The following is a 25,642-nucleotide window of genomic DNA, read 5'->3' on the forward strand; positions in this document are numbered from 1 at the left end:
GACTGACAGGACACCTTACAAAAATTTCTAAAATCACGAAGGACAAAGATAATGTGGATAATCACAGGCTTTTCTCCAGAGAATCTGGAAGTAAAGGACATAGTTTTACACTGACGAGGGAAAGATTTAAAGGGTACCAGAGTGCATAGATTCTTCACACAGAGGATGACTGGTATATGGAACAAGCTGCCAGAATGGTAGAGGTCTGCCCATTCAGTCAGCCTATGCCTTACTTATCATTATTCTCACCTTCCAAACCATGCAAGCAGCAAACTTAGGAACATTATTCTGCATACCCATGCCCAAGTCATTGATACATTCCAAAGGAATGTATTTTCCATTCTATGCAACAACACAAAATGCTGGATTCTAAATAGCTTAGTATTAAACTCACATTTACAACTGAGAAATAAAGGCATCTATGTTCATTAACAGCCACATGGATAATTTCACATATTTGTGTCCAAATATTATTAAATAATTTGCTAGTAGTGGTATGATTGACTTATCTAAATAATTATTTTAAGAAACGTTACGAATCAGCTCTGTTCACATGACTTCTTTGATCACATAGTTTTTGACATGCATATTTATCATACAGCAGTCTGTCCTTTTATTAAAATACATTCATCACTTTCACCCATAATTTTACATTGTAGTTTAGACACAATTGAATCATAAATTGTCCATTAATTACCAGTTAGAGTATGCAATAGATTAATAATTGACCATGGAAACACACACATGCTTATTAAATCTTGAAATACTATATATCATTATAAAGTTTCTTACTTGTCAACTGGGCTTCAGAGAACTTCAGCAAACAGTTCACTTCTCCAGTTTTCTCCTGTAGCTTAAGCCAAGCCTGTTCATGGAAGAGGTAAAGCTTGGCACCTTTGTCAATGGCCACTGTTCTGTTGTCAATTTTGCAGTTTACTAAACCATTTGTACCTGAAGATTAAACATGTATTCATATTGTAAGAACTTCTAATAATGATCTGTCCCATAGACTTTATAACATTTAACTTGTATCATAGGCAAAACAGAAAAGTTGAATGGGTAAAATCAGATATAGAAAGGGGAAAAATTAATGAGACAGAAAATATTGAAAAATAAAAATAAACTTGATAGAATAAATTAACTGCTTAGTAATAATTTTTCAGTCAGAGAGATTGAATGACAGCAATTAATACATCACATCATGCATCAGGCAGCAATCAAAGTCAAAGTAAAATTACTATCAAAATACATCTATCATATGTCACCATATATTACCTTGGCATTCATTTTCTTGCAGGCATGTACATGAAAATAAAGAAATACAACAGAACTTAGAAAAGCTATACATAAACAAAGACTGATGAACAACCTTTGTACAAAAGACAACAAAAGAAGACAAATTGTGCAAAAAAAGTTCAAAGTTGAAAGCAAACTTATTACTGAAGTACAAATATGTCACCATATACTACCAGGAGATTCATTTTCTTATGGGCATTCTCGGTAAATACAAAGAAACACAATAGAATCAGTGAAAAAAAGGACATACAACTAAGATAGATGAACAACAAATGTGAAGCCAACTGCAAATATAAAAAGAAACAAATGTCAAACAAAATAATAATAATAAGAATAAGAATAAACATCAAGAACATAAGATGGAGAGTCCTTGAAAGTGAGTCCATAGGTTGTGGGAACAGTTCAGCGTTGGGGTGAATAAAGTTAAAGTTATCTCCTCTGGTTCAGCAGTCTGATAGTTGATGGGTAATAACTGTTCCTGAATCTGCTGGCATGACTCCTGAGGCTCCTGTACCTCCTTATTGATGGCAACAGTAAGAAGAGAGCATGGTCTGGATGGTGGGGGTCTTTGATGATGGATGTTACTTTCCTGTGACAGTGTTTCTTGGATGTACTCAATGGTGGTGAGGACTTTATCCATGATGGACTGGACTGTATCCAGTATTTATGTAGGCTTTTCCATTCAAGGGCATTGGTGTTTTCATACCCGCCTATGATGCAAACAGTCAGTATATTCTCCACTGTGCCCCTATAGAAGTTTGTCAAAGTCTTAGATGACATGCTGAATCTTTGCAAATCTCTAAAAGATAGAAGTGCTGCCATACCTTCTTTGTCATGGCACTTACGTGCTGGATCCAGGATCAATCCTCAGAAATGATAATGATTTGATGATTTAGTGGAGACAGCTTTGATGGAATTATTCTAGTACCTTGAGAGATTCCTTTTGCAAGCAGTTTGGTCTCAGCAGCATATGGGAGAGCAAGGATCACCACTGGTCAGTGCATCATGAGAGTGCTATGCTTTGAGCTTCAAATTCCCTTTTTGTCAAACAAGCCAAGGCAGAGTTGGTGTATTTGAAGGTGATGATAAATTTCAACTCTGATGTCTGTGTTCACCAATAGGTGACTCCTGAGATATGAAAAGTGGCCCACATTTTCCAGAATCTCATGGATCTTTATTGTTGGATGCCACTTCACTTGCAAAAGGGACAAATAGGTGACTTTAGCCTCGCAGATGTTGAGTTTATAGTCTATCTTCTGACAAGTTTTGATGATCAATTCAATGTCTTGAAGCATGGTGTCCACGAGTGCTCAGACCCGTGTATTTCTGCACATTGCAACTCAGCTTCTAAAGTTTGGATGACCCTACCAGTTGAATGCAAAATTGTTTAATACTGTTGAGACAAACAGGAGGAAATCTGCAGATTCTGGAAACTCAAGCAACACATACAAAACACTGGTGGAATGCAGCAGGCCAGGCAGCATCTATAGGGAGAAGCGCTGTCAACTTTTCTGGCCGAGACCCTTCGTCAGGACTAACTGAAAGGAAAGATAGTAAGAGATTTGCAAGTAGGAGAGGGAGGGGAAAATGTGAAATGATAGGAGAAGACCAGAAGGGATGGGGTGAAGCTGAGAGCCAGACAGGTGATTGGCAAAAGGGATACAGAGCTAAAGAAGGGAAAGGATCATGGGACGGGAGGCCTAGGGAGAAAGAAAGGGGGAGGGGAGCACCAAAGGGAGATGGAGAACAGGCAGAGTGATGGGCAGAAAGAGAAAAACAAACTAAATATATGGAATGGGATAAGAAAGGGAGGAGCATTAACGGAAGTTAGAGAAGTCAATGTTCATGACATCAGGCTACCCAGCCGGTATATAAGGTGTTGTTCCTCCAACCTGAGTGTGGCTTCATCTTGACAATAGAGGAGGCCATGGATAGACATATCAGAATGGGAATGGGACGTGTAATTAAATTTAATTCCACGTCCCATTCCCATTCTGATATGTCTAACCATGGTCTCCTCTACTTTTTTGGGGAGGTGCACATCACTCTACTGCATAGGGTACACGGTACCTGCAGCATAGATGCAACGCATAAGTATAAATCAGCTTTTAGCCACAGATACCCAAGGTAGCCAATCTGGTCTGAACAGTCTAATAGCAAGATATAGCAAAAAAAAAAGACAGACATGAAACATTAAGTACATTCCTTTAAAATTATAACATTTTAAACATCTCATGAAATTCCCTAATCCATGTCTGATCAAATAGAAAATGAACATCTGGAAAGCACTAAGAATGTGAACCTTTTCGTTAGTGCCATGTGGAAGTGCTAATCTTACTAATCTCCTTTCACTGACCCAATGGCTTTGCAATCACATTTCCCTCTAAGATGTCTGCTCACTATCAAAAAGGCGCTCATTATTCCTGAGATTATGGTGGAGATCTGCATCAACCTCAGCCTGGATTGTGGATGATAGCTCCTTCGTTCCCTTCGATGAAGTGTTTCTCTATGGCTTCATGTTCCATAATTCATTCAGATGAAACTCGCAGGCTCTCAACAGCAAATTACACATCCTACTCATCTGGTGCTTTCTTCTACCCCAGGCATATCTTATGAAAATCTGTTCACTAGTGCCCAAAAGAAATAATAAATAATTCCCATCAAGGCATGTTCACTGCTTTCCTCAAACAGCCGCCACATTGAGTAACTTCCAATTCTATTTCAATATTCATTGCTCTCACTATGCTCCTATCGGCCCTCAATTCCCCTCTTTACTTAAACTTCTTAATCCATACCGTTTTAATATTACCTGCTGGACCTTGCAATCTCACAGCCTATTGACCACAACTTAATATGTAGTTTTCTTTTCACCTCTGTCCCCCCACCAGCACAACAACTTTCCCTTCAAACTGAAGAGAACTTACTCAAGCTTTTCCAAGTTTAATGAAAATTCATAAAATCTGAAATGTTGTCCTCTTCTCTCTCCAAAGATGTGTATTTACAGTATTTTCCATCTGTACTTTAGAACTCTAGTTAAGATAAATTATCAATTCACTGTTATACAGTGATTTACAAGAAAAAGCTACTTCATAGTACCACTGCTTTGTAAGGGCATCATCAAACTAAAACATATAAGGAAAGATTCAATCAAAAGGTTGTCAAGGTGATAGAATTAGAAAAACACTCATTTCAAAATACTGATGGTCACTCAGGCTATGAAGACAGGAAAGGATTATGGAAATAAAAGTGAGAATTTTAAACTGGAACTCAATCTCCGTCAACAAGTGATATTGGGTAAATGGGATTTAGCTGACAAGTTACACCACCAATATTCTGGATAGTCTCATATAAAGGGAGGGTCTCCATCGATGGATTCAGTAATCAAATCTGGAACTAACAGAGGCATAGATGTCAGCTTCAATGGCAAATTAGCTAAAGTCAGGGCATAGTTAGATAATTTTACAAAGGTGAATATAGCTATTATTAGCAACATTTCTGATTCATAATCTGCAGACCTTCAGCCAAAAATTATACTTGTTATGTAATGCAAGCACAGACAAGAACAATGGAGTAGTAGGATTAAAAGTTTTTACTGACTCGTGTTAGCCAAAGTACATGCTAGGTTACTCACAGTACAGGTGCAATGAACAGGCTGTGAAAGACGAAAACGTGTGCACTGGAAGTCCGTGCAAAAAGAGAGCCTTCTGCGCATAGCAGGCTCAACTGATTCACTGTGCGATCCATTGCCCACACTCGCACCTGTTATATTCTTGCAATCCATTCGATTCAGTTCAATATTAAGTTGGTAAAAATCCTGAGAGTTTTTCCAGCAAAGTTTCCAGATAGAAAAGCAGCATCACTATTTTGGAAAATGAGCATAGCAGGGATTGAAGGCAATTTCTCTAGGGAGCAGGATGCAAATTATTTCCGTTCCAGCAAGTGTCACAAAATAGCTTGACAATGCTGATGAAGTAAACGTGAAGTAAACCCCATTTCCAGAAAAGTTGGGATATTTTCCAAAATGCAATAAAAACAAAAATCTGCGATATGTGAATTCACGTGAACCTTTATTTAACTGACAAAAGTACAAAGAAAAGATTTTCAATAGCTTTACTGACCAACTTAATTGTATTTTGTAAATATGCACAAATTTAGAATTTGATGGCTGCAACACACTCAACAAAAGTTGGGACAGAGTTAAAATAAGATTGAAAATTGCACAGAATATTCAAGTAACACTGGTTTGGAAGATTCCACATTAAGCAGGCTAATTGGTAGCAGGTGAGGTATCATGACTGGGTATAAAAGTAGCGTCCATCAAAGGCTCAGTCTTTGCAAGCAAGGATGGGTCGTGGCTCACACCTTTGTGCCAGAATTTGAGAGAATTGTTAGTCAGTTCAAAAGGAACATTTCCCAAATGCAAGATTGCAGAGAATTTAGGTCTTTCAACATCTACAGTACATAATATTGTGAAAAGATTCAGAGAATTCAGAGACATCTCAGTGCATAAAGGGCAAGGTCGGAAACCACTGTTGAATGCGCGTGATCTTCAAGCCCTCAGGCGGCACTGCCTAAGAAACCGACATGCTACTGTGACAATTATAGCCACCTGGGCTCGGGAGTACTTCGGAAAACCATTGTCACTTAACACAGTCCGTCACTGCATCCAGAAATGCAACTTGAAGTTGAATTACCAGGGAAGGAAGCCATACATCAACTCTATGCAATAATGCCGGCGAGTTCTCTGGGCCCGAGCTCATCTCAGATGGACTGAAAGACTGTGGAACTGTGTGCTGTGGTCAGATGAGTCCACATTTCAGCTAGTTTTCAGAAAAAACAGGTGTTGAGTTCTTCGTGTGAAAGATGAAAACAACCATCCTGATTGTTATCAGCAAAAGGTGCAAAAGCCGGCATCTGTGATGGTATGGGGGTGCATCAGTGCCCACAGTTTGGGTGAGTTGCATGTATGTGAAGGTACCATTGCCTCTGAGGCATAAATTAGGATTTTAGATAGACATATGTTGCTATCAAGGCGATGTGTCTTCCCAGGACAATGCCAGACCACATTCTGCACGGGCTACAACAGTGTGCCTGTAGACACAGAGTGCATGTGCTTAACTGGCCTGCTGCCAGTCCAGATCTATCTCCTATTGAAAATGTATGGCACATCATGAAGAGGAGAATCAGACAATGGAGACCACGGACTGTTGAGCAGCTGATGTCTTATATCAAGCAAGAAAGGACAGAATTTCCAATTGCAAATCTACTACAATTAGTATCCTCAGTTCCAAAACGATTAAAATGTGTTATTAAAAGGAAAGGTGATGTAACACAATGGTAAACATGCCTCTGTCCCAACTTTTGTTGAGTGTGTTGCAGCCATCAAATTCTAAGTTTGTGTATATTTACAAAATACAATTAAGTTGGTCAGTAAAACAATTGAAAATCTTTTCTTTGTACTTTTGTCAGTTAAATAAAGGTTCACGTGAATTAACATATCACAGATTTTTGTTTTTATTGCATTTTGGAAAATATCCCAACTTTTCTGGAATTGGGGTTTATAATAAAAATAAAATAATAATATTCATATAGCATTGTCTTACATTAAGAAGTAGGCTCAAAGTGCTTTACATACATTGCAAAAATAAATCAATATTGTCATAATAGTACGAGCCAAGATTTTTTTAAAATCACATTATACAGAATAAAATGTAAATGAATATACCAAATTATATAAACATAATCAACATCAACATGCATTAAGTAATCCTATAAGTAGGCCAAATTAAAAAAGTAAGTTTTAAAAAGCACTTTGAAATGCTCCACAGTACTAGCCTGGCACATCTCTGTCAATAAAGTATTCGAGATGGGTATTAGAGGAGCTGATCCAGCTGTAGACCATGTTGCTGCCCGCTACTCAGGCATCAGAATTGGTGCACTATAAACGTGGGAAATTGTCTCAGACATTTCACTTGCAAAAGCAAGACTCTGTTGGACAGTGACAATGTAAGTTGTCCTTCTGCGAACACCAGTCCAGCTCCTCTGATCAACGACAGCTCACTGATGGAGCAGCCCTGCAGTACCGAATGTTCTTGGGGTAATCGTCTTTGGATTGTAAAAAAACTAATTTTACAAAGGGGAAAAAAAAACACCTTTGGTTGGCCCTAGAGAGGCCACTGTGTTCCCTCCAATTTCTTATGGCATCTTCCCCATTCTTTTCCAGTTCTGATAAAGGGTCTCAGCCCAAAAGAAAGCAGAATCTCCCAGTTGCCACACATTTTAATTCCACATCCCTTTCCGATATGTCTATCCATGGCCTTCTCCACAGTCAAGATGAAACCACATTCAGGTTGGAGGAACAACACCCTATATCCCATCTGGGTAGCCTCCAACCTGATGGCATTAATGCCCCCCTCCCCTATCCCTTATTTATTTCCCTCCCCCTTTTTCCCCTCTCTCTGCCCCTCTCACAATCACTCCTTGCCTATTCTCCATCTACCCCTGGTGTTCCCTCCCCTTTTCTTTCTCCCTAGGCCTCCCATCCCATGATTCTCTCCCTTCTCCAGTTCTGTATCCCTTTTGCCAATCACCTTTCGTTCTTAGCTTCACCCCTCCCCCTCCTGTCTTTTCCTATCATTTTGGATTTCCCCCTCCCCCCTCACTTTCAAATCTCTTACTACCTTTTCTTTCAGTTAGTCCTGACGAACGGTCTCAGACCAAAACGTCAACTGTGCTTCTTCCTATAGATGCTGCCTGGCCTGCTGCGTTCCACCAGCATTTTGGATGTGTTGCAAAAGAATGAGTTTCTCTTCATAATTGCTGCTTGACTACTGAGCTCCTCTAGCATTTTGTGCATGTCACTCTGGATTTCCATCATATGCAGCAGCTCTTGTGTCTGGGTATCACGCATAGATACGGTAACAAAGAGAGCCTTCGGCATATTGGCCTTTATGTTTCAGTGTACTGAACACAGGAGCTGAGATTCCACGTTGATTGGTGAGGCGAAATTTCGAATACTGTGCGCAGTACTGATCACCTACCTACAGGAAGGCTATCAATCAGCTTGAAAAAATGCAGAGAAAATTTTCTACAATGTTTCCGGGACTTAAGGACCTGAGGTATAGGATATGGTTGAATAGATTAACACTTTATTCCATGGAGTGCAGGAGAGCCAGGGGAAATTTTACAGAAGTATACAAAATTATTACAGATAGAGTTAGAGTGAATGCATGCAAGTTTCTTCCCTGCAGTTTGGGTAAGACTACAAGAGGTCTTAGGTGTAGGTGAAATATTCAAGAAGAATCTGAGGGGAAGTTTCTTCAGTCAGACAGTGGTGCAAGTGTGAAACAATAAGCCAGCCTAACTGGTAGATGGTCAATTGCAACATTTAAGAGAAGTTTAGATGGGTACATGGATGAGAAAAATTTGGAGGGCTATGGTCCAGGAGCAGGTAAGTGCACCAGGTGCAGACTAGACAGATGATTGGGTTGGTACGATTAGATGGGCCAAAGGGTATCTTTCTGTCCTGCAGTACTCTATGACTCTGCACATCCATGTGCCTATCCAAGAGCCTATTAAATTACAATATTTGCCCCCACAACAACCCGACAGAACATTCAAAGCATCCATAAATTTCTATATAGAAAAACTTGTCCTGCACATTTCTTTTGAATTTACCCCTTCTCTCTTTAAATGTATGGCCTCTAATATTAGAGGCTTTGAGATGATACCAGCTGTCTACGCTATGTCTGTCATAATCTTATAAAGTTTTATCAGGTTTCCCGTCCTCCATCACTCCAGATAAATCAATTGAAGTTTCTCGAATCTCTCTTCATAATCCACATCTTCTAATCCAGGGGTAGCATCCTGCTAAACAGTTTCTGTACTCTCTGCAAAGCCTCCACATTCTTCCTCGGGTGACAAAAATTAAATTAAATATTCCTGAGTTTTATATATCTACAACATAACTTCCCATCTCAAAGCATCAACTAATACAGGCAAGTATGCCAAACACTTTTTTTAAAAAACTATCCTATCAAACTGTGCATCCACTTTCAGGGAGCTATGGACTTGGACCCCAAATTCTTTCCCTTAACAGTACATTGTCTCTTTGTATTTGATCTCCAAAAGTGCAACAGCTCATATTTGGCCAGATTCAATTCAATCTGCCATTTCATCACCCATATCTAACTGTCCTGTATACCAATGTACTCCTTGGTGATTTTTATGCTACCACAACAGTATTACAGAGATTTTTGGGTTTAGGACATCTACATGTAACAACTGACTTCGGCTACCAGTCTTCACTTCTGAAAATGTATTGTGCATTTAATTAGGAGTGCAGCTCTGAACAATGGGTTCCTAAAAGCTGTGAATCCCAGTACAGACAATGCTGATTAAAATTAATTTGGACGTCTGTGGTGTGGATATGAATCAGGGGGTGTGAAGGCTGTATGTAGTTTCAAAGAAAGCATTGTCCTTTGATGTTTGGCACATAAGATATCGAGCCCCACGTTGGGCTTGCAGACCTTTCCACTGAAAACATCTCCATATGATGCCTATTGTACCTTGTTTTGTCTACTTTTGTATCTACCAGTAATTTTCTCCGGTGACTTCATTCACGCAACAAACATTACCAACCTTTGTGTCATCTGCAAACTTACTAATCCACATTTTCATCCAGGTAATTGAGAGACATCACAAATAGCAGAATTCCCAGCATAGATCCCTGTGGAACACCACAAGTCAAGGTTCCCCAGCTAGAGTAAGTCCCATCAACCACTGCCCTCTGTGCTCTTTAAGCAAGCCAACTCTGTGAAATGCATTCACAACTTTTCAGGGAATTAAACAACCTATGACTATTCTGCAAGATCTGGACAACATACAAGAGAGGACTGATGCAAATAACTTTCATATCACACATCTCCAGCTAGAAATCCTAACTACTTGTTATTTACTTTCACCAGCATTGTCACCAACAAAACCCTTACCTTAGTCCCAATTGCTGACCAAAAATATAACTGGGCATGCCAACAGTAGCAGGTCAAAGACTAGATGTTCTACAATTCACATTCTTGTTCCTCAATCCATTCCTTATTTCTGTGCCACATCAAGAAATATGATCAAATGCTCTCCACTTACCTGGAGGAGTTCAGTTCAACATCACTTGATTTGGTAACAGCCAGGCAGACTGCACCTCATTCATCACTCTTACTCCATTACCAGGGATTCCAGACTGCAGAGTATGCTATTTATATACTGTACTGCCATAACTTCTCAGTCAGCCCAACACCATAGTACAGAGTTTCTCAACCAGGGTTCCCCAGAACCTTAGAGTTCCGCAAGAGATCATGATTACAAAAAATAAACAGTGTTCTTGAACTTCGCGCATTGCACGACACTAACCAGTGGTGGCCGGTGACCAAGCAGCCCCATCAGCAATCTCTCAGCCCAGTATGGCAGTGCGCAGTAGGACTGTGATTATTTGGTTCAGTAATTCTCAGTTTTTGACGCGAGACAGGCCGTTGATAATTGGTGAGCACTGTATTGTACAGAGGAGAGGACGGTTGGCTGATGACTAGTGAGTGTTGTATTACACAGAGGGGAGGATGGTAGGCTGATGACTGGTGAGTGTTGTATTACACAGAGCGGAGGATGGTTGGCTGATGACTGGTGAGTGTTGTATTACACAGAGGGGAGGATGGTTGGCTGATGACTGGTGAGTGTTGTATTATACAGAGGGGAGGATGGTTGGCTGATGACTGGTGAGTGTTGTATTATACAGAGGGGAGGATGGTTGGCTGATGACTGGTGAGTGTTGTATTACACAGAAGGGAGGATGGTTGGCTGATGACTGGTGAGTGTTGTATTATACAGAGGGGAGGACGGTTGGCTGATGACTGGTGAGTGTTGTATTACACAGAGGGGAGGATGGTAGGCTGATGACTGGTGAGTGTTGTATTACACAGAGGGGAGGATGGTAGGCTGATGAGGAGCATGAAGTGAGTTTTCTAAGCATTGAATGGACTCGCTCAACTTGGGCAGTGATATCAGCCTCTCCCTCCCAAATTACCTCCACAAACTTCCCCTTACATGCCACAACTGACTTACGGGATCAAACAAACTCTACTGGTGTAGTAAAAATCTGGAGGGAAATTTACCTTCTAAAGAAGGAATTTTTACACACTGCAACTCAGCTGCTGGCTGCCACTTTGCTACTGTTGTAAATATAGCAAAAGGTGTAAGTTAGAAGTTAATTGTATTGTGAAGTTTTCATATTTTTTGCAGTTTTCTCATTTAGCTATTTATTATGCTGTTCTTATTTTGCAACAACGGACACCGAAAGAGTCTGTCTTTACAATGAGAGCTACTGATCAATGTGTTTTATATGGACTGGTGATCCACATTGCCCTGTTCCATTGGGCCCAGTCCGTGGCAAACAGCTTACAAAGCTGGCAATGGCGCCAGCAAAACTGAAGACACTTAATCACAGCCATATGGCACGTAAAAGTGCTGATTATTTAAAAAAGACCCAGGAAGCAAGTTATTTAGTAGCAGAACTTTTTACCCCGAAAAGAAAAAGTCACACAGTTGGTGAGAACCTAACAATGCCAGCATGTAAAATTATAATGGGTAAAATGCTAGGACAAGATGCTATACGAGAAATGTTTCACTCTCAAACAGTATAAGTTGACGTATTGGTGACATGTCACATGATGCTGAAGAAGTTTTGTGTGATAAACTGGAAAACTACAGCTTCTCTATTCAGGTTGATGAGTCAACAGATATCACCAATAAATGTCATGTAGCATTTGTAAGATTTGTAGATCATGGTGAAATTCCAGAAAACTTTCTGTTGCAAAGGCCAAGATATGTTTAATGTTTCGTTTTCATATCTGGCAACAAAAGGTCAGTCTTGGAGGAACTGTGTTGGTATCTGTACTGATGATTGGCTCCATGAGTTTCATCTCTTTTGTAACACAAAATTCTAAAATTGTCACAAAACTCTGCTTACCATTGTCATTAAATTTTCATGTTGTAAATAGCATTAATTAAAATCAATTTACAACCTTTTTTTAAAATTAAATCTACCAAGCCTACCTTTAAAAAAAATTAAATCCCATTTTAGCTTAAGCCAGTTATTTACCAGAAATTTATTATGTTTGCCTTACGATATTTTAAAATTTATGAAAGGGAAAGAAAGAGATTAATACAAGAAAGGTATGCCAAGTTTAAGTACACCTTTTTTTTCAAGAAAGGTTGGCTAAAAATTCATTCTCTGCTCAAAAGAGCATTGACAATCACTTTTGGATTATTGTATTTGCAACTTGCTGATCACACTAATGTACCATGAGCTGTAGATATCATAATTATCTTATGCAGGGGTTCCCTAAGAACTGAAAATTATTTCAAGGTTTCCTCCAGGGCAAAAAGGTTGAGAAAGGCTGGCATAGAAGGACAAGGACAACAACCATTTTGAAATACTGCCACTATTACCTCTCAAGCCACACATCGTTCTACAAACCTACTGTGATTCCTTTCTTGTTGGGTTCAAGTAGTGGAACTTCCTATCCAGGAACACTGCTAGAAAATTGTCTTTATTTAAATTGCAGTTGTGCACAAAGGTAGCTGATCAACACCTAATAGGTAATAGAAATGAGAAATACTGGCCTTGCCAGTGAAGCCTCTATCCCACAGCAATAATGAAAGATTCCATTAATTCAAAATGTCTGAGTTCAGACCATAAAGCAAGGTGAGGACCTTGTCACAGTCATGGTAGTAAACAAAAATAAGATAGTACAGAAAATAGCTTCACAATAGCAAGTTAATTTTAAAGCAGTTTCATGCTTTAAAGGAGCTTGGAAGTGAAGATGATGTTGTATCGTTTATTTAACTGTTTTCCATTACTTGTCTTTTAAGAGGGTGTTAATTTATCTAAATGCCTTTGGCAAAAAGATATTAAGATTGTAGAAAGAGAGAAAATAGCCATTTGAGCTTCTGAATATATGATCAAGACTAAGAAGACAGCAAAGTCATATGCAAGTAACTTGGCATTATACTGCTGAATTACATGTTACAAATTACCCTTGCATAGATCCCTAAATAGATCTTAATTGTGCAAGTTGCTGTGCAACTTTTTCAGCAAGCAGCAAATGGATGATGCTTGCTACTGACCCTGAAGAAATATGCCCTGCAAAGTTGAATCAGAATCAGGTTTATTACACCGGAATGTGACGTGAAACTTGTTAACTTAACAGCAGCAGTTCAATCCAATACATAATCTAGCAGAGAGGAAAAAATAATAAAATAATAATAAATAAATAAATCAATTACATATATTGAATAGATTAAAAAATGTGCAAAACAAATACTGTATATTAAAAAAAAGTGAGGTAGCGTCCAAAGCTTCAAAGTCCATTGAGGAATCGAATGGCAGAGGGGAAGTTGTTCCTGAATCGCTGAGTGTGTGCCTTCAGGCTTCTGTACTTCCTGCCTGATTGTAACAGTGAGAAAAGGGTATGCCCTGGGTACTGGAGGTCCTTAATAATGGAGGCAACCTTTCTGAGACACTGCTCCTGGAAGATGTCCTGGGTACTTTGTAAGCTAGTGCCCAAGATGGAGCTGACTAGATTTACAGCCTTCTGTAGCTTCTTTTAGTCCTGTGCAGTAATGCTTCCATACCAGACAATAACGCAGACTGTCAGAATGCTCTCCACGGTACAACTATAGAAGTTTTTGAGCGTATTTGTTGACATTGCAAATCTCAAACTCCTGATAAAGTATAGCCGCTGTCCTGTCTCCTTTATAACTACATCAATATGTTGGGATCAGGTTAGATCCTCAGAGATCTTGACACCCAGGAACTTGAAGCTGCTCACTCTCTCCACTTCTGATCCCTCTATGATGATTGGTATGTGTTCCTTCATCTTATCCTTCCTGAAATCCACAATCAACTCTTTCATCTTACTGACATTGAGTGCCAGGTCGCAGGGATCTCTCTCTGTGACATAAATTCCCTTTTCTGAAAGGTTTTGCAATTAGGCACTCAAAAACATTGTAGTCTTATGTACCAGTAATAACATCAATCATACTGAGCAGCCAGAAAATATCCAAGATATAATATGCATAATGAAAAATATCACAACATTAATGAACATCTTTAAATATCAATCTACAAAAATAATTTTAAACTGTGTACTACAGTCTGGGTCACAAAGCACAAAAAATGGCCCTTTCCTCAATGACATCCATACCAGCTGTTAATTACCCATTTGTACTAATCCCATCATTAGCACACAGCTTTCTAAGCCTTGATAAAACCATTAAGACCATAAAATATAGGATTGGCACATCAAGTCTGCTCTGCCATTTAATCATGGGCTGATCAAATTCTTCCAGTCATCCCCACTCCCCTGCCTTCTCCCCATACCTTTTGATGCCCTGGTTAATCAAGAACCTATCTATCTCTGCCTTAAATGCACCCACTGACTTGGACTCCACAGCCGATAGTGGCAACAAATCCCATAGATTTGCCACCCCCCAACTAAAGTAATTTCTCTGCATCTCTGTTCTAAATGGATGTCCTTCAATCTTGAAGTCATGCCCTCTTGTTCTAGACTCCCCTACCATGGGAAATAACTGCCATATCTAATCAACATCCTTTCAACATCCGGAATGTTTCTATGACATCCCCTCTCATTCTCCTGAACTCCAGAGAATACAGCACAAGAGCCACCAGACCCTTTCATTCCTGGAATCATTCTCATGAATCTTCTCTGAACCCTCTCCAATGTCAGTATATCCTTTCTAAATTAAGAAGCCCAAAACTGCACACAATACTCCAATACGAGTGCATTATACAGTTTTAACATCACATCCCTGCTCTCGTATTCTATACCTCCAGAAATGAATGCCAACATTGTATTTGCCTTCTTCACCACCGACTCAACTTGGAGGTTGACCTTCAGGGTATCCTGCACAAGGACTCCCAAGTCCCTTTGCATCTTTGTACTTTGAATTCTCTCCCATCGAAATAATAGTCTGCCCATTTATTTTTTCCACCAAAGTGCATGACCAAACACTTTACGACATTGTATTTCATTTGCCACTTCTTTGTCCATTCCCCTAAACTATCTAAGACCACGTCCACACTAGACCGGATAATTTTGAAAACGCCGGTTTTGCATAAAAACAACAGGCATCCACACTAGGTGTTTTTAAAAATAACTCTGTCCTCATTAAAATGGAAATTTGGGCAAATCTCCTCCTATTGGGCATATGCAGAATACACAGAAAACAAGCGAAGAGGAAACAGTATACTTGGTGCACGTTTGTCCAGAAACATTTTCTACAACCACAGTCTCTCTTCACTGATGAAAGGGACAACCCTACAACTAAATGCAATAAGGCCTGTTACTGGGCAAAAGTGAAATTTGCTGTTACCTCATTTGTTTGCCTTTACTTATGCCAGGTCTTTGTGTATTATTTTGCTGTACATGTGTAATAAAATGAGTTACTGGGCAAAAGTGACAATTGCATCGACTGAATGTTTGCACAAGCAATACATTAATAAATGTATAAAACACGTCTACATCAGTGTTATCTTGTATTTCCATACAATGTTACATTAAGCTGTTACACATCTATTATCAGATATTGTTGTGGTGTTGGAGGTTGCGTTCAAGAAAACAATGAAATGCAGCGCTGCCACCACCATTTGTTCCGGCACGTCATGACAGCGGTTTTATAAGTAGCCGGTTACTCCATACACACAACACCGGATATTAGGTGCTTTCAGATTTATTCACACTGGAGAGCGTTTCTGAAAACCTCTGTTTTCGGGGGAGGAAAACGCCGTTTCACTGTGGATGGAGGGTCAAAATGAAGAGAAAAAGCTTCGGTTACGGATTTATCCAGCCTAGTGTGGAAGTAGCCCAAGTATCTCTGTTTCCTCAACATAATTCAAATGATTATCCAGATACTTCTTATTCACACCTTAAATCCCTGCTTCTGATCTTAGACACCATTATAAAGTTTCTCATCCTACTCTCTGTTCTGGATATACACTACCTTAGTCACTCAACAAAATCTCAGCTCACTTATTTAACATTGATTTTTACAGCAACTATGTTGTACAAAACTTAAATTCACAAAGTTGCATGTTAAATTCATCCGTTAAGAGTAAAATAGTATGGAAGAGCAGTAGGAACTTCCCAGCATTTGAATTTAACTGCACATATGCTGATGCCAGAAATTGTGAACATTACAGAATAATGAAATTGAAATCTAATTGCTTTGCTACAATTACAAATGCATATTCCAGATCAATGTTTTGATGAACATTAGTGTCAAAAAAATAGAATATACTTCACTTTTATCATGTAAGCCACTGATCACCAAACGTTTTAAGCCCAAGATCCCCTACCTCGGCCTTAGTAAAAGGCAAGTTCAACCCCAAATCAATTAGTTACACGCATGGGCAGAAAAGACCGGAAGTAAAAGACTGGAAGTAAAACACCGCAACCCAGAAGTAGAAATAATATATAAACACCTGGGGTACCCACCATTTTTTTTGCACCATGGACCAGTTTAATATTGATAATATTCTTGCGGACCGGCCGACAGGGATGGGGGGGGGGGGGGGGGGGAGGTGTTAAACACGACCGGAATACAGTGATACTCGAAGCAGGTTCCTTATGTCCAGTCTAGTCTAGTTTTCACGGCTCTCGGCTTCTATCCCGCTTGTTCGCGTTTTTTCCACTGAGAAAACTCAGCGGGTTCGTCTTTAAGTGCTGGGTGCTTGGACTCAGGGTACTGAAGCAGTTTTGAGACATTGCCTCATTAGACAGCCTCCGGGCCCGAACTCAGCCTCCCGCCCGGCGCCAGATGCCTTGGCCAGGTACGGCTGGTCGTGGGTGGGGTGAGAAAACAAGTTCAGGGCCAGAGGTCCCTGTACCGGGGCCGCAGTGGTCACAGTCTGGAGAGCACAGCCGACTGAGCCGGGAGTGTGACAGAGCGCCCGCCCACCCCCCTTGTAGGATCTATCAGCCGACAAAAGTTTGTTTCAGTAGATCACAGCGAGGTAGCTGCTCTGATACTTACAAAACGCTGAGTCCAAATTAGGTCGTCTGCGAATATTTTAGCACCAGGGTCCCCATAAACATTCGGTGTGCTAAACAGGTTCAGAGGCAGCGCTCCAGGCCAGTAGTGACGGCACTTCCTGCTGGCCGTCCGAGACCAACCGGTGATCCCTGGCACGAGGGTATCACTGTGTTTAGTCGCCTGATGACTTCACATGGGTTCAAGTTCAACAGTGGGCTGACGGGGAATGAGGAAAAGTGCAGCTGACTCATATCGCTTCCTTGCGGCCCAGTGGTTGGGGACCAGTGAATTACACTGTGTAGTGCAGGAGAGCTATACGCATGTGCATTGGACAGAAAGAACGGGACTAAGACCCCACAACCTGGAAACAATCTCTCAACAGTATTTGTGTATTCATTTTTCATTTTTTGTCAGGATAAACTGGGAAAGTCTCAAAGATCGACTAGTCGATCTCAATCGATGGGTTGGCGACCACTAAGATAAGCATTAAATAACATGGGTTAGATTTCCCATATGACAAACAGTAACTACTTCCATTTAGCAAGTCATTTCAGCAAGCCTTCCAGCCAAAGTTGACCCACTGCAATTCGCCTACTGCTGAAACTCGTCTATGGCCATCTTCCTGACTCCATATTCAACTCTGGAGCATCTGGACAATAAAGACACTTCTGTCAGACTATAGTTTATTGTCTACAGGTCCACTTTCAATACTACAATTCCAAGCAAACTCGTCAAACTCTGGACTACGGAAGTCAACACTTTCATTTGCAACACCATCCTTGACTTTTTGACTTTTAGACTTCAATCAGTAAGGATAGGCAACAGCACCTTCACCACAAATATCCTCAACACTGGTGCTCCACAAGGTTGTATCCTCAACATCTTACTCTACTCCCTGTACACTCATTACTGTGGTTAGATTTTGCTCTAACTCCATCTACAGATTTTCAGAAGAAACCAGTACAGCGGGTTGTATCTCAAATAACGATAAATTAAATAGACAAAGAAGATGAGGAGGTTGATAACGTGGTATCTTGCCAAGATACTTTCCTTCAACGTTAGCAAAACATTAACATCAGGAAGAGGAGCAGTCCACTTGCCTCTATTTATATCAACAATGGTGAGACTAAGCTTCAGGTTTCTAGAAGTGGAATCACTAATAACTTATTCTGGTCCAATTATGCAGATGCTACCACCAAGAAAGCTTACCAATGCCCCCTACTTCCTCAGGGGGCTAAATAAAAAAAAAAGTTATTGATGTACCACAGAAAGCATCTTACCTGGAAGCACATCAGCTTAGTATGTTAACTGCTCTGAGCATGACTATAAGAAACTGCAGAGTTGTGGACACAGCACATCACAGAAACTAGCCTCCTCTCCAAAGACTCTTTCTGTACTTTTCACTGCCTTGGTAAAACAGTTAGTATAATCAATGATCCCACCCAACCTGAACATACTCTCTTCACCCCACAGAAGATACAAAAGACTGAACACACATACTAGCAGGCTCATGGACAGCTTCTACACCAGCTGTAAGACTATTTAATAGTTTCCTAGTATGTTAAGATGGACTGTTGACCTCGCAATCTGCCTCATATTGATCTTGCAGCTTATTGCCCACTTACACTGCACTTTTTCCTACAGCTACCACACTTCAGTCTGCACTATTAATTTCTTTGGTCCACGTATGGTCAAGTCTGTGATGAGGGCTAGGACTAAATCTTCAATGTTAGAGTAGACAGTTGGGCAATAATTAACCAGACTGTACTCCTCATGCTTTTTGTAAACAAGTTAATTAATTTTCCACTTGAGTAGATGCTAGGTTAACTGGAACAGATTGTTAGCCAAGTCAGAAATCACTTAATTGGCAGAAGCCTGGTTCTGTGATCTCACTAAATGGAGGAGCTCAAAAAGGATCTCTTGTGACATTTCTTGCCAAATATATTTGTTAAATACTTCAGTCTTGTCTTTACTGTTCATATTCAGTACCTCATCATAAAGGAGTGAGAATGTTCTTTGAGTCTCTTTCTCATTTATCAGTTCAGGTGTCCACCATCGTCATGATTACATGCAACACGACCTTAGAGCCCTGATCTGATCAGTCGATCACAAGCTTACTCAAATTATTGAAGATTGCTTTGATATTATGCAAGCATGTATTGTCATGTTACAACTTGGTTGGCACTTCATTTTTAGGCAAGCTACATTCTTCACCTTCCATACCCTTCTGTCCTCCCAAGTGAAACAGGTTCATTCCCTGGCTTGACTGTAATAGTCACAGGGAGATTTAACACATAACAGGCTATTTGGCCCTTCTAGTCCATGTCAATCATCAGCCACCTATTTAAACTAATCTAATCTCAATTCATTTTCTCCCCACAAGTTAATGGCAGTATGCAGATCTGCTGACTCTTGAGTCTTCAGTTTGTAGCAATGTACATTTCTGCTGCTTGTCCTTATTGCCTTATTGATGCCAGATATTCCTGACTGTGCTGACACACCACATGATGGAGTGTGTTCTGACAAAATCATCTCCACTAGATGGCTGGCTAGTCAGTTACTATACAACTGCTGAATAACATCACAGACGTATACAAAGTAAAGGTGGAATTCACACACTACCTGGTGCAGACCCAGGTAAGCAGCTATGTCCTTCAGGGATTAGCCTCCTTAGCCAGTAGCGGTGCTACCAAACCAGTGTTGGTAATAGATATTGAAGTCTCCTACCACAGTATATCCCGTGTTTTTGCTCCTGTCTGTGCTTTTTCCAGTGTTACTAAACATACAGGGTCAATGATTCATTAACTTAAGGAGAGTGGTCTGTGAAAATCAAGTAGGTTTGATCTAATGTCACAAGACTTCATGGAGTCTGGAGTTAATGCTGAGGACTCCCAGGTCTACTCCACCCCCCAATGCACTGCCAGTTCTAATGGATCAGTTCTGCAAGGCTCATCACTGCTAATTTTTTTTAAATTTCAGATTGGTAACTGAAATGGTAATAGCTACCATGAAGGGATTTCAACACGTTTATTAGTCTAGGCCTCTTCGAGTACTAATTTTGTAACATAACTTTTGCATTACCTGTATGACAATCTGAATATAAAATTATCTCAGAAAGAAGCCAGTACAGGTCCTCCCCAGCTTTATGAATGCCTGATTTATGCACAACGTACATATAAGCATAGGTGCTTGGGAGACAAGCAGATGGCTGTACTGCCCACTGTGGGTCTGCAGGCATCTTGTGGTAGCAATTCCAACTTGTTAACTACCTGGGCTACAAAGAGTTCACAGGAATGAAACACTGCTGAAACATGGTGAGAACCTACAATTGAAGAACTATTTACAGACTACAGGGATACTACCCATTGGTCAGTAAGAAGTTTTTTTTTCAATTTTAGTAACTTCTACTTGGGCATATTAATTACAAGTTCAAAGCCTGCAGATGACATGAAATTTACAAGCAATAACAATGGTGATAAGACTTCAGGAATATAAATAGGAAGCTGAACTTGGAAGACACATGGTCATATTTAACACAGTATGAACAGAGTGAAAAACAAATTGCTGGAGGAAATCAGTGAGCCAGTGGAAGGAAATGAACAGTTGACATTTCAGGCCAAGACCCCTGTATAAGGACTGTCCCTACAGTCTCCTGCATCTACAAAGAGTAAAAAGATAGTTGTTGGTTGATAGAACTAAATGAAATAATTATTTGAAATGTTGCAAAACTTATGCAGGAACCTGACTGTACGTACACAATATTTTTAAAAGCATCAACACAACATTCAAAAGGCTATTTTTAAAAAAAATAAAATGTGAACTTGTGCATTGGCAATCAAGGAATATTATGGAGAAGTATTAAATCAATGGAAAACTGGTTGTATCAGCCTCAGCTATAATACTGTAAGTACCTCACTTAAGGATACAAAGCCTTGCAGACTGCAAAAGAACTTTGAGTGATACTAAATCAATGGGAAACCTAAAGTTTCAGGGGTGTAGTGGACAGTGAGGAGGGCTATCATGGCTTGCAGAGGGATCTGCATCAGCTGGAAAAATAGCAGATGGAATTTAATGTAGACAAGTGCAAGGTGATGAACTTCGGTAGGACCTACCAGGATAAGCCTTACACAGTGAATGGTAGGCACTGAGGAGTGTGGTAGAACAAAAGGATCTGGGAATACAGGTCCATAACTCACTGAAAGTGGCATCACAGGTAGATATGGTTGTAAAGAAAGCATTTGGCACATTGGCCTTCATAAATCAATACATTGAGTACAGAGAATGGGATGTTATGCTGAAGATGTTGGTGAGGCCTAATTTGGAGTATTATGTGCAGTTTTCACCTACCTACAGAAAAGTTCTTAACAAGTTTGAAAGAGTGCAGAGAAAATTTACAAGGATGTTATGGGGTCCAGAGGACCTGAGTTAGAAGGAAAGATTGAATAGGTTAGGACTGTATTCTTTAGAATGCAAAAGATTGAGAGGAGATTTGATAGAGGTATACAAAATCATGAGGGGTATAGATAGTGTAAATGCAAGCAGACTTTTTCCACTGAGCTTGGATGGGACTACAACCAGAGGTCATGGCTTAAGGATGAAAGGTGAGAAGTTTACGGGGAACATTAGAGAAAACTTCTTCACTGAGGGTCATGAGAGTGTGGAATGAGCTGCCAGCATGTGGTCAAGCTGACAACACAAATGGTCCATGCAAGCTTGATTTCAAATATTAAGTTTGGATAGAAGGGATATGGAAGGCTATGGTCCTGGTGCAGGTCGTTTAAATGTTTTTTCTGCATGGACTAGGTGGGCTGTAGGACGTACTTCTGTGTTGTACTTCTCTATGACTTTATGACTCTAATCCTTCATGCTACATTGTATTATAAGTAACAGTATTTCATTTCCAGAGGAAGTAATCTTCAGAACCAATAGTGGTTATACTCCAGAACCAAGCTTACTCATATCTCTGTAGCTGAGCTGGAGTAAGTAGATTGGCCATTGTGTTTGCCCATCTTTAATAACCAAGTTCAAACCATCATTGATACCTTTACGAAAGGATACGAGAGGATGGGCCTTACTATCAAATTCCACAGAGGTCCCCATCTCTGCTGCACCATATTCTCCTCTGACAAGAATGATTTATAGTATGACTTCCTTGAGCTCAGAAGCTGCTTCTCAACAATGAATTGTCATCAATGAGCCAGTACTCTCTTTTGTCAAATTAGCAAAGAGGTATCTGACAATCAAGCAACACACACAAAATGCTGGTGGAACGCAGCAGGCCAGGCAGCATCTATAGGGAGAAGCACTGTTGACGTTTCAGGCCAAGACCCTTCGTCAGGACTAACTGAAAGAAAAGATAGTAAGAGATTTGAAAGTAGGAGGGAGAAGTGCAAAATGATAGAAGATCTGAGGGGGTGGGGTGAAGCTGGGAGCTAGAAAGGTGATTGGCAAATGGGATACAGAGCTGCAGAAGGGAAAGGATCGTGGGACGGGAGGCCTAGGGAGAAAGAAAGGCGGAGGGGAGCACCAGAGGGAGATGGAGAACAGGCAGGGTGATGGGCAGAGAGAGAAAAAAAGGGGAGGGGGGAAAATAAATAAATCAGGGATGGGGTAAGAAGGGGAGGAGGGGCATTAACGGAAGTTAGAGAAATCAATGTTCATGCCATCAGGTTGGAGGCTGCCCAGACGGAATATAAAGTGTTGTTCCTCCAACCTGAGTGTGGCTTCATTTTGACAGTAGAGGCGGCCATGGATTGATATATCAGAATGGGAGTGGGACGTGACATTAAAATGTGTGGCCACTGGGAGATCCTGCTTTCTCTGGCCGACAGAGCATGGTGAACTGTTTTCCTGCAACACCCTTTTTTGTTTTAAACTAATACTGAAGTTATATTTGCCATGTTCCAATTTACAAGGACTGACAGAGTTTTGAAAGGTGCAACTATTTTAATCACTATTTTAAAGCTATCTCTTTTAATATTGTGGGGTGTGGATTATCAAACCATGAGGATTTCAAACTCATTAGTTTTTTCAACACTTTTAAAAAAAAGTAATAGTTACTTACTTTACATTCACCTTGTCTTTGGACTCTGGATTCACCATTCCTGGCAAGGTTTTGTATTCTCTTTCATAAAGACAGAACTAAAGTAATTTTTGATTGTTCTGAAAGTGTAAATTAAAAGTTCTTTCCAAGGGTGGAAAGATCAGAAGTGAGATGACACTGACTTAGTATAAAAGCTTCTAGTTCTTTGCTTTTACAAACTCCAGAGCTGAAAAATAGAAACAACCAAAGATTCTAAAATATCACATAGAAACCCCCTTACTTCAAAGGGAAGACAGAAAGCAGAAAAGCGGAGGAGAGACAGAAAACTATACACCACACCGCTTGATATCTATTGGGGGAAAATATTAGAAAGTAGCAGTAAGAGACATTGTAACTGAAGCATTTGAAAACCTGTCAAATTCAGGATGGCTCTGTGAAATAGTCATCACGTTTGAACAACTTATTAAGAGCCCTTTAAAGAAATAACACACGGGCCTGTAGACAATACAAAATCAGAAAGCTTTTGATAAGTGTCACACCAAAGATTATTGCAGAAAATAAAAGCTCATTATGCAGGACATATAGCAATTGGTGTACCAATGAGACTGGTGCCTTAGCTTCAACTTATTACAATTTACAATCAACTGAATGGAGGCACTGAAGATAAGCTAAACCTGCTGATAGCTTCCTAATTATCTTTGTGTTAAGCTGTGCAGAAGAAATAAGGACATTACAAAGGGTTTTACATAAGTTAAATGACTGAACAAAAATCTAGCAAATGGAGTTATAATGTAAAAATGTGGTATTATTCATTTTGGCACAAAAAATAAAAATTTCACTATCTGTACTCCTGAGTGATTACAGAGTTCAGAGATGCAGAGGAATCTGAATATCCCAATGTATGTTTCAGTGAAAGGTTGCTCTGTGGGTACATCAAGCACAGAACACTCACACAAAGCTGTGGCACAGGGAATAGAGAGGTTATGCTTTAGTAACATAGACCACTGATTAGATCCCATTTAGAGTATTATGTGCGGTACTGATCTCCTTAAAGAAGGGAGTTAATGGGTTGGAAGTAATTGGAATATGCTTAGTACACTATTATGGGAATGGGTGGATTATCTCATAAGAAAATGTGGGATTCGTTATGGTTGTATCAGCTGGAAGTCAGAAGAAGGAAAGGGAATTTGACTGACAGGACATAAGACCCTGCAGAGGTCTCGTCGGGGTGGATGTGACAAGAAACATTTCTCTTATGGGAGAACCTAGAGATAGAGTTTACTGTTTAAATACACTCAAGAAGATGACGAAGCAAAATTATTTTTCTTTTCCTGAAAGGGCAGTGCAGTTTTTGATTTTTTTTTAGAAAAGGAAATGTGGAAAGAGAGTTGATAAGCAAATTGAGTGAAAGCTTACAATGGGTAAATGGGAAAGGAGAGCTTAGGTTATAATCAGATCAGCTATGAACCTATTAAAAGTTTGAACAGCCTTACTAAAGCAAATGGCCTACCTCTAATATATATGTAAGAGGTAATTGGGTTGAGATCCCTCCCATCATACGCATTGATCCTTTTGACATTAAGCTAAGTCTCTATTTCTTTCTTAATAAATTTAATGACCTGGCCTTCTGTGCCTTATGTGATAGAGAATTCTTCAAGTTCATCACTCCAGATGAAGAAATTTCACCTGATCTCAGTTCAAAATGGTATCTTAAGGTTGTGATCCCGGTTTTGAACTGTCTAGGAGCCATTCCTCTATTAGGCACACATAGATTTTTAGATTTCTATGAGATTCCCTTTCCATTCTCCAAATCTCTCATCAATATTGCTCCAGTAAACTCAATTCCTCTTCATACATTAGTAGTGCCATCTAGAATCTCTTGCCCGCATTACCTCCATAGAAAGAAAATCTTCCCTCAGTTAAGAAAACCAAGCACATACATAAAACTTCAGAGGGGGTTTCAGGGCAGGAAGACATCCTTGCTCCTATAATCAAATCCTCTTGCAAAAAAGCCAATCTATCACTTACCTAACTACCTGCCGAATTTGAACATTTAATTTCAGTCAAAAGGCACTCAAATCTCTTTACTTCGTCCTTGCACCCCAATCACCATTTAGATATGTCCTGTGGTTCTTATTAGCAATGTGGACAACCTCACTTTTACCTATTTTAGTCTGCATCTGACATTCATTTGACCAGTTA

The 25,642-nt window shown here is 39.9% G+C and overlaps 1 protein-coding gene across 5 annotated transcripts in view; it reads right to left on the bottom strand.

Moving 5' to 3' along the window:
- gpr180 (G protein-coupled receptor 180) overlaps positions 1–25,642 on the bottom strand; it is a 100,068-nt gene that overhangs the window by 72,356 nt on the left and 2,070 nt on the right. For 3 of the 5 annotated variants that reach the window (XM_059970356.1, XM_059970360.1, XM_059970358.1), the window contains one exon: positions 793–951. In XM_059970356.1, the coding sequence (XP_059826339.1) occupies positions 793–951 (159 nt within the window). Of the gene's footprint in view, positions 1–792; positions 952–1,275; positions 1,291–25,642 lie in introns of all 5 variants that reach the window. The other 2 variants (XM_059970355.1, XM_059970359.1) reach the window with 1 other exon arrangement.

This window comes from Hypanus sabinus, chromosome 5 (genome assembly GCF_030144855.1).
Source record: "Hypanus sabinus isolate sHypSab1 chromosome 5, sHypSab1.hap1, whole genome shotgun sequence".
Classification (NCBI taxonomy): domain Eukaryota; kingdom Metazoa; phylum Chordata; class Chondrichthyes; order Myliobatiformes; family Dasyatidae; genus Hypanus; species Hypanus sabinus.